Source organism: Trichomycterus rosablanca, chromosome 13 (assembly GCF_030014385.1).
Source record: "Trichomycterus rosablanca isolate fTriRos1 chromosome 13, fTriRos1.hap1, whole genome shotgun sequence".
Classification (NCBI taxonomy): Eukaryota; Metazoa; Chordata; class Actinopteri; order Siluriformes; family Trichomycteridae; genus Trichomycterus; species Trichomycterus rosablanca.
In genome coordinates, this window is record NC_086000.1 from 9403307 (window position 1) to 9419317 (window position 16011).

The window sequence follows — 16011 nt, forward strand, 5'->3', positions numbered from 1 at the left end:
ATAAGGCACGCAAACACGATCGGCAAAACTTCACAACGAGACTCAAACAGAGGAGTTAAAATAAGATGCGCATGGAACTGAACACAGCTGAACTTAATCAAAACTCCGAAGACGGTGACTGAGCGCGGCCCTATTGTACAGTCCTAGTGGACCCCTTCTTTTCGACCATGCTTACTGCACAGGCGCCTCCATCTGCTAATCATTTGAAGTCCCCGCCCACATAGTCCGGTCACCCCGCCCTAGCAGACACGGTGGCCGATTAGCGTCTGCTGCAGGCACTACCAATTATTCCCGTCGGATGTCGCCAAGCCGACCGATGGCACCGCCGAGTTTCGAACCGAGGAGTTCAGAATCTCAGCGCTGATGTGCTAGTTGAATATCCCGCTGCGCCACCTGGGCGCGTTTAGATTCATCTTGATGCCACGTTTGCTACGTTACACCATTTTTTTAATTAATAAAGACCTGTTGATATGAAACTGGTGATTTTTCAAGCTTGATGTTATCTGTAAACCAAATAGGCAACATTTGCATTCCCATTTCCCAGCATAAAATATTTTCATAAATTTGCTTCCTTTTGCTTCACCAATAGGTGATAAGAAATTTTAGGACACACTTACATTTGCATCATTTATCCAAAGCAACTTACAATTATTTTATTTATTTATTTTTTTAATTATCTATTTTTTCCCCACTTTTTTGCCCCCAACTTTTTTCCCCCTCCGGCACGTAATCAGTACAGCCTGCATTTTTCACCTGCACGAGCCGAGTTCATACACCGAGAGACACTGCGCACGGAGGGTCACACCCCCCTCAACGTTATTCCTCAGCCCTGTGCAGGCGCCGTCAGTCAACCAGCAGGGGCTGCAGTTGTACAAGTTATGAGGACCTATGCTCCGACTCTACCCCTAAGCCCCTGAACAACAGCCAAACGTTGTTCATACTGCCGCCCAACCCAGTCGGAAAGGTAGAGCTGAGTTTCGATACGATGCATCTAGAAACCCAACTCTGGTGCGCTAGCGTACTTTACGGCTGCGCCACCTGAGCGGCATACAACTTACAATTATCACAGAATACAGTATAAGCAATTGAGGGTTGAGGACATAGCTCAGGGGCCCAACAGTGGAAACTTGGCGATGGTAGGGCTTGTACCAGGGCTGAAATAGCGTAGTGTCGTAGTGTGAATCCTCTTTAGCAACTAATTTCATAACGTACACTGTCCTGTCATCCAAAAAAGTCCATATCAAGTGACTGATTCATATAGTGTGAACCATACAGCTATTAAGAGAAGGTTTTTTAATCAGCGTAATGTACACTAGATTGCAAACAGTCAGTCACATTCGGACACACAGTAGCTGGTCCTAAATCTCTAAAAAGCAACAAAGCTCTTAAGTAATACAAGCGACCTTCAGCTTATCTAATGAAGTGCTTTCATTTAGTGCTTTAAGAATAACAGTGTGTTCCATTAGCTTAAGTAGAAGTTGTAACTCAGCCTCTTCTAGCTATCAGTCAAGCCCAATTTAGTCACAACTCCTTTCTATTTCAGTTGGGAGTAATACAAATAAAATTCCTCATTAAGTATGTGGCGAAGTCTCAACCACTAGTTTTAAAGTGTCCCATAGTTCAAAAACACAATTTGGCTTAAATGCTTGAAACCTCCCTCATGGCTATTTCACTGAAACATAAAGGTGAAGCCCACACATACATTCGCTGTGGCATCGTTTCCACAAGCTTCTGCAATGTCACAACATTTATTTCTGTCCAGAGTTGCATTAATTTCTCCCCAAGATCTTGTACTGATGATGGGAGATTTGGACCACTGCGCAAAGTCTTCTCCAGCACATCCCAAAGATTCTCAATGGGGTTCAGGTCTGGACTCTGTGGTGGCCAATCCATGTGTGAAAATGATGTCTCATGCTCCCTGAACCACTCTTTTACAATCTGAGCCCGATGAATCCTGGCATTGTCGTCTTGGAATATGCCCGTGCCAATCAGGGAAGAAAAAATCCATTGATGGAATAACCTGGTGGTTCAGTATATTCAGGTAGTCAGCTGACCTCATTCTTTGGGCACATAACATTGCTGAACCTAGACCTGACCGACTGCAGCAACCCCAGATCATAGCACTGCCCCCACAGGCTTGTACGGTAGGCACTAGGCATGATGGGTGCATCACTTCAGCCGCCTCTCTTCTTACCCTGATGCGCCCGTCACTCTGGAACAGGGTAAATCTGGACTCATTAGACCACATGACCTTCTTCCATTGCTCCAGAGTCCAATCTTTATGCTCCCTAGCAAATTGAAGCCGTTTTTGCCAGTTAGCCTCACTGACAGTGGTTTTCTTAAGGCTACACAGCTGTTTAGTCCCAATCCCTTGAGTTCCCTTCACATTGTGCGTGTGGAAATGCTCTTACTTTCACTATTAAACATATCCCTGAGTTCTACTGGAGTTTTTCTACCATTTGATTTCACCAAACGTTTAAGTGATCGCCGATCACGATCATTCAAGATTTTTTTCCGACCATTTTTAGAACCATTCGCCAATATTATCTACATAAACTGCCACCCCAATAGGGGTCGCCTCCTTTTTTAAAGTAAAGATGAAGCGAAGATCCTACACCTCAAACTTTTAATTTAATCGTAAACAACAGACTAGTATTTATTGCAGAAGATGATTTGTTTATAGTATGAATGACATTTTAATAAGCAAAACCACAACCTGAAAAAAAAGGTAACAGTAGCAATAATGAGAATGTGCAGTGATGAAGTCATGTTACATGACGCGTTATTGGCTGGTATGTTTAGGATGACATCATCTGGCTTTCTCCTCTGAATACTGGCACAGCAGAAGCTAATGAACATGCACAATGATTCATGTGTTTTAATGCCAGCTGTTCATGAATTTACCTACAATTTGAACAACATGAATGGAAATACCCAGGAACAGTTTAACCATTTCAGAGGTGTGACCCATCTCCAGTAGATTTCTTTCTTACGTTTCATCTTGTACTCATGAATATGTATATGCCCTTAAAACTGCTAGAAGCAACTCTGTACTGGCCAAGAAAGCTTTTAAAAGCTTTTTAAGAGACGTTATTAATTAACCAGTAACTGCTACATGAATATGGGCTTAATCACTAATGATATTAGAGCAGGACAGTCTGTTAATGCAGATATGACACACCAGAAGGGTGTCGCCTCACAGCAAGAAGGTCCTGGGTTCGATCCCCAGGCGAGGCGGTCCGGGTCCTTTCTGTGTGGAGTTTGCATGTTCTCCCCGTGTCCAGGTGGGTTTCCTCCGGGAGCTCCGGTTTCCTCCCACAGTCCAAAGACGTTCAAGTGAGGTGAATTGGAGATACTAAATTGTCCAAGACTGTGTTCGATATAACCTTGTGAACTGATGAATCTTGTGTATCTACCGTGTCTGTCATGAATGTAACCAAAGTGTAAATCATGACGTCAAAATCCTAATAAACAAACAAAAACACCCCAGAACAAGCAAAAAAAAGTAAACGTTATTGCCGCTCAGGTGGCGCAGCGGTAAAAAGACACGCTGCAACCAGAGCTGGATTCTGAGTGCCTCGTATCGAATCCAGCTCTGCCTTACCGGTTCGAGGCTAAGTGGCTGTATGAGCAACGATTGGCCGGTTGCTCAGTTGAGGGGGCGGGACAAAGAACCGGATGTGGGTCTCTTTCCGTCAGAATGCGAATACGACCTCTGCCGGCTGATTAGAGGCGCCTGCACAGAGATGAGGAAGAGTGCCCTTAGGGTGTGTCTCTCCGCATGCAACGCTAGGTGGCGCCACACATCAATGTGTGGGTGGCAAAAATGCATCCGGCTACTGCCCATGTTTCAGAGGGGATGTGGGTTAGCTTCGATCTCCTCGGTCAGGGCAGGGTTCAGCATAGACAGAGAGGAAGCACGATGCAAATTGAACAATTGGACGTGCTAAAGGGGGAGAAAAATAAAAAATAAAATAAAATAAAAAAGAGTTAAAGTTAAAGGAATTGATGCAAAATGGTTTCAAATAAAGGCTCTGCTCTAAATGATAGATTCTGATCTACAGGGTCATAGAGGTGCTCACATATTAGTCTAAGGTCCTAGTCTAAGGTCCTTAACAGGTAAAATTTGGTTCTTAGCCCTGTGTTGCCTCATTTTGCTCTATTATAGTAAATAAAGACTGTTATCAGGCAATCAACCTAATACACATACATACACACACACAACAGCCCATTGCTCGTTCTTTCAAGTTGCGAAAATTAAAACAAAAGCAAGTGACATTCGAGCAGTCCTGTTACAGCCTCAAAGATACTGCAAGTGCCTCCTTTCAGGTAGACCAGAAAACAATGTGGGTTTGTATTCGATCTGAATAGAATGCTTCCAGGTGGTACGGCGATCTGTGACGCCCTAGTCCACCACTGCCGAGACCTCAAGATCGATTCTCAGCTCTGCTAACAGCCGGCCTGTGCCAACACAGACATGATTAACTATGTCTGAGAAAGGGCTTGCTCATTGCTGCTGTAATTGTGGCCTCTGCTTGCTGCAAAGATACGGGGAATAATGGAGATTAGTGCATGACCCTCCATATATGGTATGTATGAACCTGCTCCAGAAGGTAAAAAGAAGCGGACGCTAGATTGGGAGATAAAAGATAAAAATGTTTAAATAGAATTCACAAATAATTATATTAAATATATTTTACATTTTATTCATAAAAAATGAATGAATGAATGCCTTTATTTTTCATATTGTATGTATTGTATTGTGGCCTCTGCTTGCTGCAAAGAGACGGGGAATAATGGAGACTAGTGCGTGACCCTCCATATATGACATGAATGAACGTCCTTCGACAGGTGAAAAGAAGCGGTTGCTAGATTGGGTGATAAAAGATAAAAATGCATAAATAGAATTCAAAAATAATTATATTAAATATATTTACATATTTTTCATATTGTATGTACATACACACATGTACAGTACAACGAAATTCTCTTTTTGCATATCCCAGCTGTTTGGAAGCCATTGTACGGTGCCCCTGGAGCCAAGAGGATCAAAAGCCTTGGCTCAAGGGCCCAACTGTGGCTGCATGGTAGAGCCGGGATTCGAACGCTCAACCTTTCAATCGACAGCCCAAAGCTCTACCCACTAGGCTACCACATGTACTATACCACTATTTCTTTTATTACAATTATGGTAAATTATTTAATAATGTGCTTCATCTTGCATTTGCTTTTGAAACACTAAACAGCTGGTTTCATGCCAAAAAGTCTTTCTGAAGCACTGATTGGAAGCTTCATATAAATCCTAGTAATACATTTTATTCGTCTGCCCTAAAGTTAAACTGTCAGTCATAGATCTCCCACAGGAATATCAATGATGCCGAGCTTAAAGCTGCATTGTGAGGCCATCACAGTCCAGTAAAATTCAAATCCAGGTCCAGGATAAATGCTTAGACTAGAAATGACTCAAGAGGCAGCGTGTTTTCCTAATCAAATGAGCTTTTTGTGATCCTCTGGAGGCTTCACAAAGGATGAGGAGAGTAATGACATGAAGGCAGTTCTGGGAACCCCATTAGTGAAGTAAAGAAGGGATTCACACTAACAGAGGGCGTGTCCTAGTACAGCTGTCCTTCTGTATAGAACAGGACTGGTGGAACTGAACAGTGCCTGCAATGTTTTCCTAAAATATAAAATACAAGCTCTTTCTGCTGCTGTGTGTGTGTCTGTGATTTATACAGCGGCCGTTAATCCAGTTTAAATAAATAAGTGACAATAAGTCACGATAGCAAGGCTAAAAAGACTACTGCTGTGTACTGGTCAGGGTCATGTTGGGTCACTTAAAAACTAGGGATGTAACGATTCACTACAATACAGTTAATAACCGATTAAAAAATTCCACAATTCAAATCGATTCGACATGTATAATGAATCGATATTCACTTTGAACAGCAGACGGCACCGGCGCTATACACCTCGCATGGTTGACGTCACTGGCGCTACATGCCTGGTTGCCAAATTCGGGGTTTTTCAGCCAAATTGAGCTAAATTCAAAATTGTTTTGCATAGTTTGTACCTAACTCAGAAATAAAAGCACATTCATTATTTAGGTAAATAAAAGATAATCACAAAAACAACATTTTATTTTATTGTATTTTTTAAGAGAAATAATATAAGGAAACTTTGTCATAATTTGTCTTCAATTTCAGTTTTTAAAAAATCGGGGAAAAAATCGTATCGTGAACCCAGTATCGTGAATCGTATCGCACTGTGGGTAGAGTGTATCATTAAATCCCTACTACCTACTATAACTATAACACTGGGCATAAAGAAGAAATGCCCCCTGGACAGGGTTAAAAACAATTACAGGGCTTTAGCCACCAACCAGGCATAACCAGTCATGTCTGTGTAGGCACCCAGCTGGTCGATAGCACATGCTGAGATTCAAACCTAAATCTGGTGGAACCAAACAGTGCCTGCAATGTCCATGTTGTGTTTAACTTATATCAGGTTGATCATCTTCTGTTAATGCAATGTTTTCGAATAAAGGCTCTGCTATGAATATTAGATTATGATTTACAGGGTCATAGAGGTTATTAAATATAGGAGCTTATACCAGTCAGTGAGATTTAATCTGCAACAACTGTTGTCCTAATCTAAGGTTACAGTTTTTATAGATAGATAGATGGATGGACGGATGGATGGATGGACAGATAGATAGATAAATAGATAAATAAATGGATAGATAGATGGATGAATGGATGAATTGATATAGATAGATAGACAGACAGACAGACAGACAGACAGACAGACAGACAGACGGGTAAATGGATGGATGGATGGATAGATAGATAAATGAGCAGATAGACAGACAGACAGACAGACAGACAGACAGACAGACAGACAGACAGACAGACAAATAAATGAGCAGATAGATAGATAGATAGATAGATAGATAGATAGATAGATAGATAGATAGATAGATAGATAGATAGATAGATAGATAGATAGATAGATAGATAGATAGATGGACGGACGGACAGACAGATAAATGAGCAGATAGATAGATAGATAGATAGATAGATAGATAGATAGATAGATAGATAGATAGATAGATAGATAGATAGATAGATAGATGGACGGACGGACAGACAGATAAATGAGCAGATAGATAGATAGATAGATAGATAGATAGATAGATAGATAGATAGATAGATAGATAGATAGATAGATAGATAGATAGATAGATAGATAGATAGATAGATAGATAGATAGATAGCCGGACAGACAGATAAATGAGCAGATAGATAGATAGATAGATAGATAGATAGATAGATAGATAGATAGATAGATAGATAGATAGATAGATAGATAGATAGATAGATAGATAGATAGATAGATAGATAGATAGATAGATAGATAGATAAATGAGCAGATAGACAGATAAATAGATAGACAGACAGACAGACAAGCAGATAGACGATAGATAGATAGATAGATAGATAGATAGATAGATAGATAGATAGATAGATAGATAGATAGATAGATAGACAGACAGACAGACAACTTTGTCATTGCTCAGTGCAGTTACAAGACAACAAAATGCAGTAGGAATCTACTGTGCAAAAAGAACATTAGTTCTTGTTAGTATAACAAATATAATGATAGCTATTTACATACAGTTTATAATATTTTTTTGACTTATCTTTGGAATTCTGTCTGTAGTCTTAAGTTGCCTCATTTTGCTTTATTATCTTAAATAAAGACCGTTAGCCATCAAGCTAATGCAAATGCACAAGTGATTTCTACCTGTGTCGCACTTCAGACTCAAGATGTTTCTCCATGTGCCATTTCAGTCCATTCATCAAACATCTGTATCACACACCTACCAGTACAGCCATATTCATAGCAGATCACATCACACCAAACCAGCCACATTTACACACATGCAACCACAGAAGCTAAAGAACACATCAGAGACAGTGACAGAGACGAGAGGTGATAATGGATTCTATAAAAAAAGTGCACCCACTCACCTAGACCAGAGGTGTAAATGGCTTTTACTGACTTCTTCATTTTGTAGAGGACACCGCGATCCACATCCAAGGCCTAAGAAGAGAAACACAACAGTATGAAGCAGGTCTTTAGCTGAAAAGTGAGCCAAATGATTCTAGAAAATGAATAAGGATCGATTTACTGGTCGCCTGGCAATAGCAGCCGACATCAGCGTTCCACGGGCATATCGAATCAAGCCTCAAAAAGGCCAATAGCATTTCTTTTGATTCTTCTAATTGAAATTAGAGTCAAATTACATCTTACTGATTTCAAATCAGGATTTATTCACAGAGACATTTAAAAGAATCACAGTGATCATCCAAGATTACATGTCCAGTGGATCCGATTGCCTGTAACTACTCACAAATATTATCTAAAAATGTCAATTAAAATTGTCAAATAAATAATTAACATTGACCTTATGCAAATCTTAACTTTTTTATATTGTTATAAAACAAGGTAATCATTCATATTCACTTTGTGAAGTGTTTAATCAACACAATACATTCATACATTCATTGCTGGGCGCAATGCAGAAATACACCCCGGACAGTGTGTGTTGTCAATCTATCACGAAGTTTCGTCCATCCACCCTAGACACAGTCAATCCTAACTATATGTAGACGCCCAACCGGCTGATAGCACAGCTGTGGATTCGGAATCTGAATTCCAGGACTAATGGACTAGCGCTTTTTCTACCTGAGCTGCTTAACAAAATACAATTTTTTTATTTTTTTTTAATCCTGGTTAGGGTGGTGGTGGGTCTGGTTTCCACGTGCCACAAGGCAGGAATACACCCTGGATAGGGGGCCAGTCCATTGCAGGTCCTCAGCCATCAACCGGACATGGCACCCGACTGACAGATAGCACTTTCTTTTTAAACCAAGAGCTACCCTAACAGACCGAGATCTTGAAGTTTCAAAGATTTTGAGTTCAGGGGACGTTGAGTTACAAGGTACCACTGTATAAGGTTTTAAAAATGGAAATTATTATTAATACATCTATTTTTAACATGAATATAATTAAGTTGTTCATGCAGGTTGACAAACTGGAATCAATGGCAAGACCAAATGTCTTTAATTTGTTATTAAGACCAGACAGATTTTAGATAGTCCTGGTGTGGGGAGCTTTAATGCCATGTGATAGTGTGTGTGTGTGTGTGTGTGTGTGTGTGTGTGTGTGTGTGTGTGTGTGTGTGTGTGTGTGTGTGTGTGTGTGTAAAATGGCAGGGCTGTATTCCCACTGTCTCCAGTTCATTCATTATTCAGCAGCCTAAAAATATGCCCAAACAATCTACTCTTCAGGGGGAAGGAAGTGGCTAGATGAACTCCCCCTAAAGAGAAAATGCCAAGGGCACTGCAGTAGGTGTGTGCACTCACTTGAGCACTAGTGCTTATTACATTTTACATTTACATTTTCAGCATTTAGCAGACGCTTTTTATCCAAAGCCACTTACACAGTGAGCGGAACACGATGAGCAACTGAGGGTTAAGGGCCTTGCTCAGGGACCCAACAGTGGCAACTTGGTGGTGGCGGGGCTTGAACTGGCAACCTTCTGTTTAATAGTCCAGTACCTTAACCACTGAGCTATCACTGGCCCCATTAGGGGTGGGCGATATGGCCTTTAAATACTATGACGATATTTTGGGATATTTTTGCGATAACGATATTCACTCGTGATATATAAGAACACTTTTTTAAAAAGTTTATTTTAAAAACAACTTTGTTTTGCAGACACTCAGGAAATCTAAGGTACAAATGTTACTAAATGTGCATTAAATTAAGCATCACTTCCAGTAGGGCTGGGCGATATGGCTAAAAAACTCATATCTCCATATGCTTTTGAGAAGTAGTGATATACGATACGATATAGTGTAAACTTAAAGTACAATGGCAGGCCACCACCCGTATTTTACCTCGTATTGTTTATAAGTTCTCTTAAAAACACAAAAACATTGTAGTTCTGATCAATTCTGACTAATTAGTGTTTATATTTTGCATTATTACAGGCTGTATTTGTATTAATATTGACAACATTTATATTAAACAAACCAGCAGAATCTTAATCACATTTCTGCTCCGTTTTACTTAAATAAATGAGCATCAAAAATATCCCGAAAACGTTTAATATTTGATCATGATTTGCTATCATTGCATAATGAAAGCGTGTCTGTCAATTATACAACAACCAATGAAGAGAGAGATTGAAATTCCGCCCAAAGTCTAAATTCGGAAGCTCTGATTGGTTCATACATCTAAATCAACATCTAAGCAACACGAATGAATCTTTAACATAGATAAGAGCACAGTTTTCTGATTCGATTCCATTGAATCATTCATCTGAAGAGAGTCGTTTCTGACTCATCGACTCAGTGATTCAGTTTCCATGCTCATATGTTGTGTTTTAAACGTTCTCAGATGGTAACCTGTGTATTCTGTGTTCGTTCACTGACACAGTTTTTGGCCTCACATCGTTCTCGGACTCACGCAGTGACCGACGCTCCTCGTACTCACGCCGGTGCTTTTGCTTTAGGTGCTGAAATAAATTTGATGTGTTGCAACCGTTTGTCGTCAGTATTTTTGCACGTTCTGCAAATTACAGTCGTTTGTTTGGAGTCCGACCTTCTGTATCCGAAAACCTTCCACACTAGTGATGTAGCTCCCCTTTTAGGGACTAGTTCGTCCTCGGTGCTAACTCCGGTACTACTCTCTGCATTGGTCGCCATTATTTCACTGTCACGCGCTTGAGAGCGAGTGACGCACGTTTGCTAACAATATCGCGATATGGCAAAAATCATATCGAGTTTACAACTATACCGGTATTATCGTGAACGATCTTATATCGCCCACCCCTAGTGCCTATTAAATTTGCTTTAATGTGTTAAAACTGCCATTCATCTCATCACAGCATCATTTCAAGCAAAACTAGACAGCTCAGCTTTAGTAACGACTGAAGTGAGATGTTTGATCTTTACCCCAGTGACCCCGAGCTACTTTAGTTCAACAGTTCCCTCTTTGAATGACATCTCCCAAATACCATTCTCTGTCTGCTCTAAACCCCTCCATTCACAGCTCCTTCATCCCTCAGCAGCCCAGACCCTGTTTGACAGCCTCTCAATCCTCCAGACATTTCTTACTCAACCACGTCAGCCTTACCTAATAATTCTGAATCTCAGACATGGTATGGTCTGCACTTTCTGTTTGTGCCCACTTTCCCGAAGCGCAACGGTTTGTAAAACAATGCTCTCCTTCACAAGGCAGCGACGAAAGAGGCTAGCGCAGCACAAAGAGAGCTTTTAGAGAAAACAACAAGGCTATAAATAACAGTCCAGAGACGAGAGCAAAGATACAGCATATTAAACAAATTCCACAGTGGGAATAGAGAAGAATTCCCACCTTAGATAGAAATCTCGCTGGCATTTAGGTGGCCGCTGAGGGGAAGCTGCTGGGATTGAGATATGCGGTCTTTTATTTCTAATACAGCTATTGAGCCCTATCTACACTGACAGTCACTGGAGGTAATAATCAAACCTGGGTCTCTGCAGCTGTGCAACATGATGCATTTAACATGAATGAAAACTGTATAGGTGGTTTGAAACTCATATCACGATATGCTTTAGAGAAGCTCCACTTACCATATAGAAGCACTTTGTAGTTCTACAAATACTGACTGTATTCCATCTGTTTCTCTACATACCTTTTTAGCCTGCTTTCACCCTGTTCTTCAATGGTCAGGACCCCCACAGGACCACCACAGAGCAGGTATTATTTAGGTGGTGGATCATTCTCAGCACTGCAATGACACTGACATGGTGGTGGTGTTTTAGTGTGTGTTGTGCTGGTATGAGCGGATCAGAGAGTGAGTGTCCACTCACTGTCCACTCTATTAGACACTCCTACCTAGTTGGTCCACCTTGTAGATGTAAAGTCAGAGACGATCGCTCATCTATTGCTGCTGTTTACATTTACATTTTCAGCATTTAGCAGACACTTTTATCCAGAGCGACTTACACAATGAGCAGAACACGATGAGCAATTGAGGGTTAAGGGCCTTGCTCAGGGACCCAACAGTGGCAAATTGGTGGTGGTGGGGCTTGAACCGGCAACCTTCTGTTTACTAGTCCAGTACCTTAACCACTGAGCTATCACTGCTGTTTGAGTTGGTCATCTTCTAGACCTTCATCAGTGGGCACAGGACGCTGCCTACGGGGCGCTGTTGGCTGGATATTTTTGCTTGCTGGACTATTCTCAGTCCAGCAGGGACAGTGAGGTGTTTAAAAACTCTGATCCATTCATACCAGCACAACACACACTAACACACCACCACCATGTCAGTGTCACTGCAGTGCTGAGAATGACCCACCACCCAAATAATACCTGCTCTGTGTTGGTCCTGTGGGGGTCCTGACCATTGAAGAACAGGGTGAAAGGGGGCTAACAAAGTATGCAGAGAAACAGATGGACTACAGTCAGTAATTGTAGAACTTGAAAGTGCTTCTATATGGTAAGTGGAGCTGATAAAATGGACAGTGAGTGCAGAAAGAAGGAGGTGGTTTTAATGTTATGGCTGATAGCATGAAATCAGAATTTGTAATAAATGTGTTCATTACTGGCACTTGAAGCCAGTGCTTGTTTAGTTACATGGGGTTATAGAGTCACTGTGAGACCCGGTCAAGGTCTGGCAACCATGATGCTGTCCTTTCCTGGCAGGACGGGTGCAGATGGCGCATGACATCATCCAAGCTGGACCTTTATTCTCTTTTTGTTGCAGAGTTTTGGAGAAGCCGGACGCTTGTTCTGTACTCTTAAGTGCCAGAGGAAGTGTTATTGTAAATGGTCCAAAGCAAGAGAAAAACAAAGAAATGGGCAAATGCCAGTTTCAATAGAGACTGTTCTTGCCTAGTCTTAAGTTCTGGTTGTCCATTAACTCAGCAGTACATATCACAGTTGAATCCAGAAGATACATTAGTGTAATCGGACCAGGTATTGTATGAATAGGTTGATGTGTTAGAAGCAGGAAAAATGGGCAAGCGTTAAGGATTTGAGCGAGTCTGACAAGGCCCAAATTGTGATGGCTAGACGACTGGGTCAGAGCATCTCCAAAACTGCAGCTCTTGTGGGGTGTCCCCGGTCTGCAGTGGTCAGTATCTATCAAAAGTGGTCCGAGGAAAAAACAGTGGTAAACCGGCGACAAGGTCATGGGCAACCAAGGCTCACGTGGGGAGTGAAGGCTGGCCCGTGTGGTCCAATCCTACAGACGAGCTACTGTAGCTCAAACTGCTGAAGAAGTTAATGCTGGTTCTGACAGACAGGTGTCAGAACACACACTGCATCGCCGAGCCTTTGGGCACGTGAGCATCGGAACTGGACCACGGAGCAATGGAAGAAAGTGGCCTGGTCTGATGAATCACGTTTTCTTTTACGTCACGTGGATGGCCGGGTGGGGGACACATGGCACCAGGATGCACTATGGGAAGAAGGCAAGCCGTGATGCTTTGGGCAATGTTCTGCTGGGAAACCTTGTGTCCTGCCATCCATGTGGATGTTACTTTGACACGTACCACCTACCTAAGCATTGTCGCAGACCATGTACACCATTTCATGGAAACGCTATTCCCTGATGGCTGTGGTCTCTTTCAGCAGGATAATTTGCCCTCACACAAAGCACAAATGGTTCAGGAACGGTTTGAGGAGCACAACAACAAGTTTGAGGTGTTGACTTGGCCTCCGAATTTCCCAGATCTCAATCCAATCGAGCATCTGTGGGATGTGCTGAACAAACAAGTCTGATCCATGGATCTGCTGCTAACATCTTGGTGCCAAATACCACAGCACACCTTCAGGGGTCTAATGGAGTACATGCCTCGATGGTTCAGGGCTGTTTGGCAGCAAAAGGGGACCAACACAATATTAGGAGGGTGGTCATAATGTCATGCCTGATCGGTATATATATATACAGTATATACAGTGTATCACAAAAGTGAGTACACCCCTCACATTTCTGCAGATATTTAAGTATATCTTTTCATGGGACAACACTGACAAAATGAAAATTTGACACAATGAAAAGTAGTCTGTGTGCAGCTTATATAACAGTGTACATTTATTCTTCCCTCAAAATAACTCAAAATACAGCCATTAATGTCTAAACCACCGGCAACAAAAGTGAGTACACCCCTAAGAGACTACACCCCTAAATGTCCAAATTGAGCACTGCTTGTCATTTTCCCTCCAAAATGTCATGCGATTTGTTAGTGTTACTAGGTCTCAGGTATGCATAGGGAGCAGGTGTGTTCAATTTAGTAGTACAGCTCTCACACTCTCTCATACTGGTCACTGAAAGTTCCAACATGGCACCTCATGGCAAATAACTCTCTGAGGATCTTAAAAGACGAATTGTTGCGCTACATGAAGATGGCCAAGGCTACAAGAAGATTGCCAACACCCTGAAACTGAGCTGCAGCACAGTGGCCAAGATCATCTAGCGTTTTAAAAGAGCAGGGTCCACTCAGAACAGACCTCGCGTTGGTCGTCCAAAGAAGCTGAGTGCACGTGCTCAGCGTCACATCCAACTGCTGTCTTTGAAAGATAGGCGCAGGAGTGCTGTCAGCATTGCTGCAGAGATTGAAAAGGTGGGGGGTCAGCCTGTCAGTGCTCAGACCATACGCCGCACACTACATCAAATTGGTCTGCATGGCTGTCACCCCAGAAGGAAGCCTCTTCTGAAGTCTTTACACAAGAAAGCCCGCAAACAGTTGCTGAAGACATGTCAACAAAGGACATGGATTACTGGAACCATGTCCTATGGTCTGATGAGACCAAGATTAATTTGTTTGGTTCAGATGGTCTCAAGCATGTGTGGTGGCAATCAGGTGAGAAGTACAAAGATAAGTGTGTCATGCCTACAGTCAAGCATGGTGGTGGGAATGCCATGGTCTGGGGCTGCATGAGTGCAGCAGGTGTTGGGGAGTTACATTTCATTGAGGGACACATGAACTCCAATATGTACTGTGAAATACTGAAGCAGAGCATGATCCCCTCCCTCCGGAAACTGGGTCGCAGGGCAGTGTTCCAGCATGATAATGACCCCAAACACACCTCTAAGACGACCACTGCTTTATTGAAGAGGCTGAGGGTAAAGGTGATGGACTGGCCAAGCATGTCTCCAGACCTAAACCCAATAGAACATCTTTGGGGCATCCTCAAGCGGAAGGTGGAGGAGCGCAAAGTCTCGAATATCCGCCAGCTCCGTGATGTCGTCATGGAGGAGTGGAAAAGCATTCCAGTGGCAACCTGTGAAGCTCTGGTAAACTCCATGCCCAGGAGAGTTAAGGCAGTTCTGGGAAATAATGGTGGCCACACAAAATATTGACACTTCAGGAACTTTCACTAAGGGGTGTACTCACTTTTGTTGCCGGTGGTTTAGACATTAATGGCTGTATATTGAGTTATTTTGAGGGAAGAATAAATTTACACTGTTATATAAGCTGCACACAGACTACTTTTCATTGTGTCAAAGTGTCATTTTGTCAGTGTTGTCCCATGAAAAGATATACTTAAATATCTGCAGAAATGTGAGGGGTGTACTCACTTTTGTGATACACTGTATATATATATATATATATTTATACAACAGTTAGTTCCGACCTTACAATCTGATTGGTTGAGAAGCGTGCTGGTCTAACCGTGCTGATATTTGTGATAACAGCACGGCCTTTTCACACCACAACTGTATTACTCCGCTGACGCGTTGCCAGTACCGACAAGCTTCATGCACACAAACGCGCACGCAGGCGACACAGACTTTTTTCCCGATCGCGTTTTAAATCCGTGATCTGATCTACAATCTAGCGCACTGTGTAGGGAACATAAATCAATTGTCTAATATACTGTCTAGTGCACTATGTAGTGAACATGAATGCGTTATCTGATATATAACCTAGTGCACTGTGTAGGGAACAT

At 42.0% G+C, this 16011-nt stretch overlaps 1 protein-coding gene across 1 annotated transcript in view; it reads right to left on the minus strand.

Moving 5' to 3' along the window:
- Positions 1 to 16011, minus strand: part of asap2a (ArfGAP with SH3 domain, ankyrin repeat and PH domain 2a) — a 117320-nt gene that overhangs the window by 63551 nt on the left and 37758 nt on the right. Inside the window, exon 2 of the mRNA XM_063006704.1 lies at positions 8031 to 8103. Within this exon, the coding sequence (XP_062862774.1) occupies positions 8031 to 8103 (73 nt within the window). The remainder of the gene's footprint in view (positions 1 to 8030; positions 8104 to 16011) is intronic.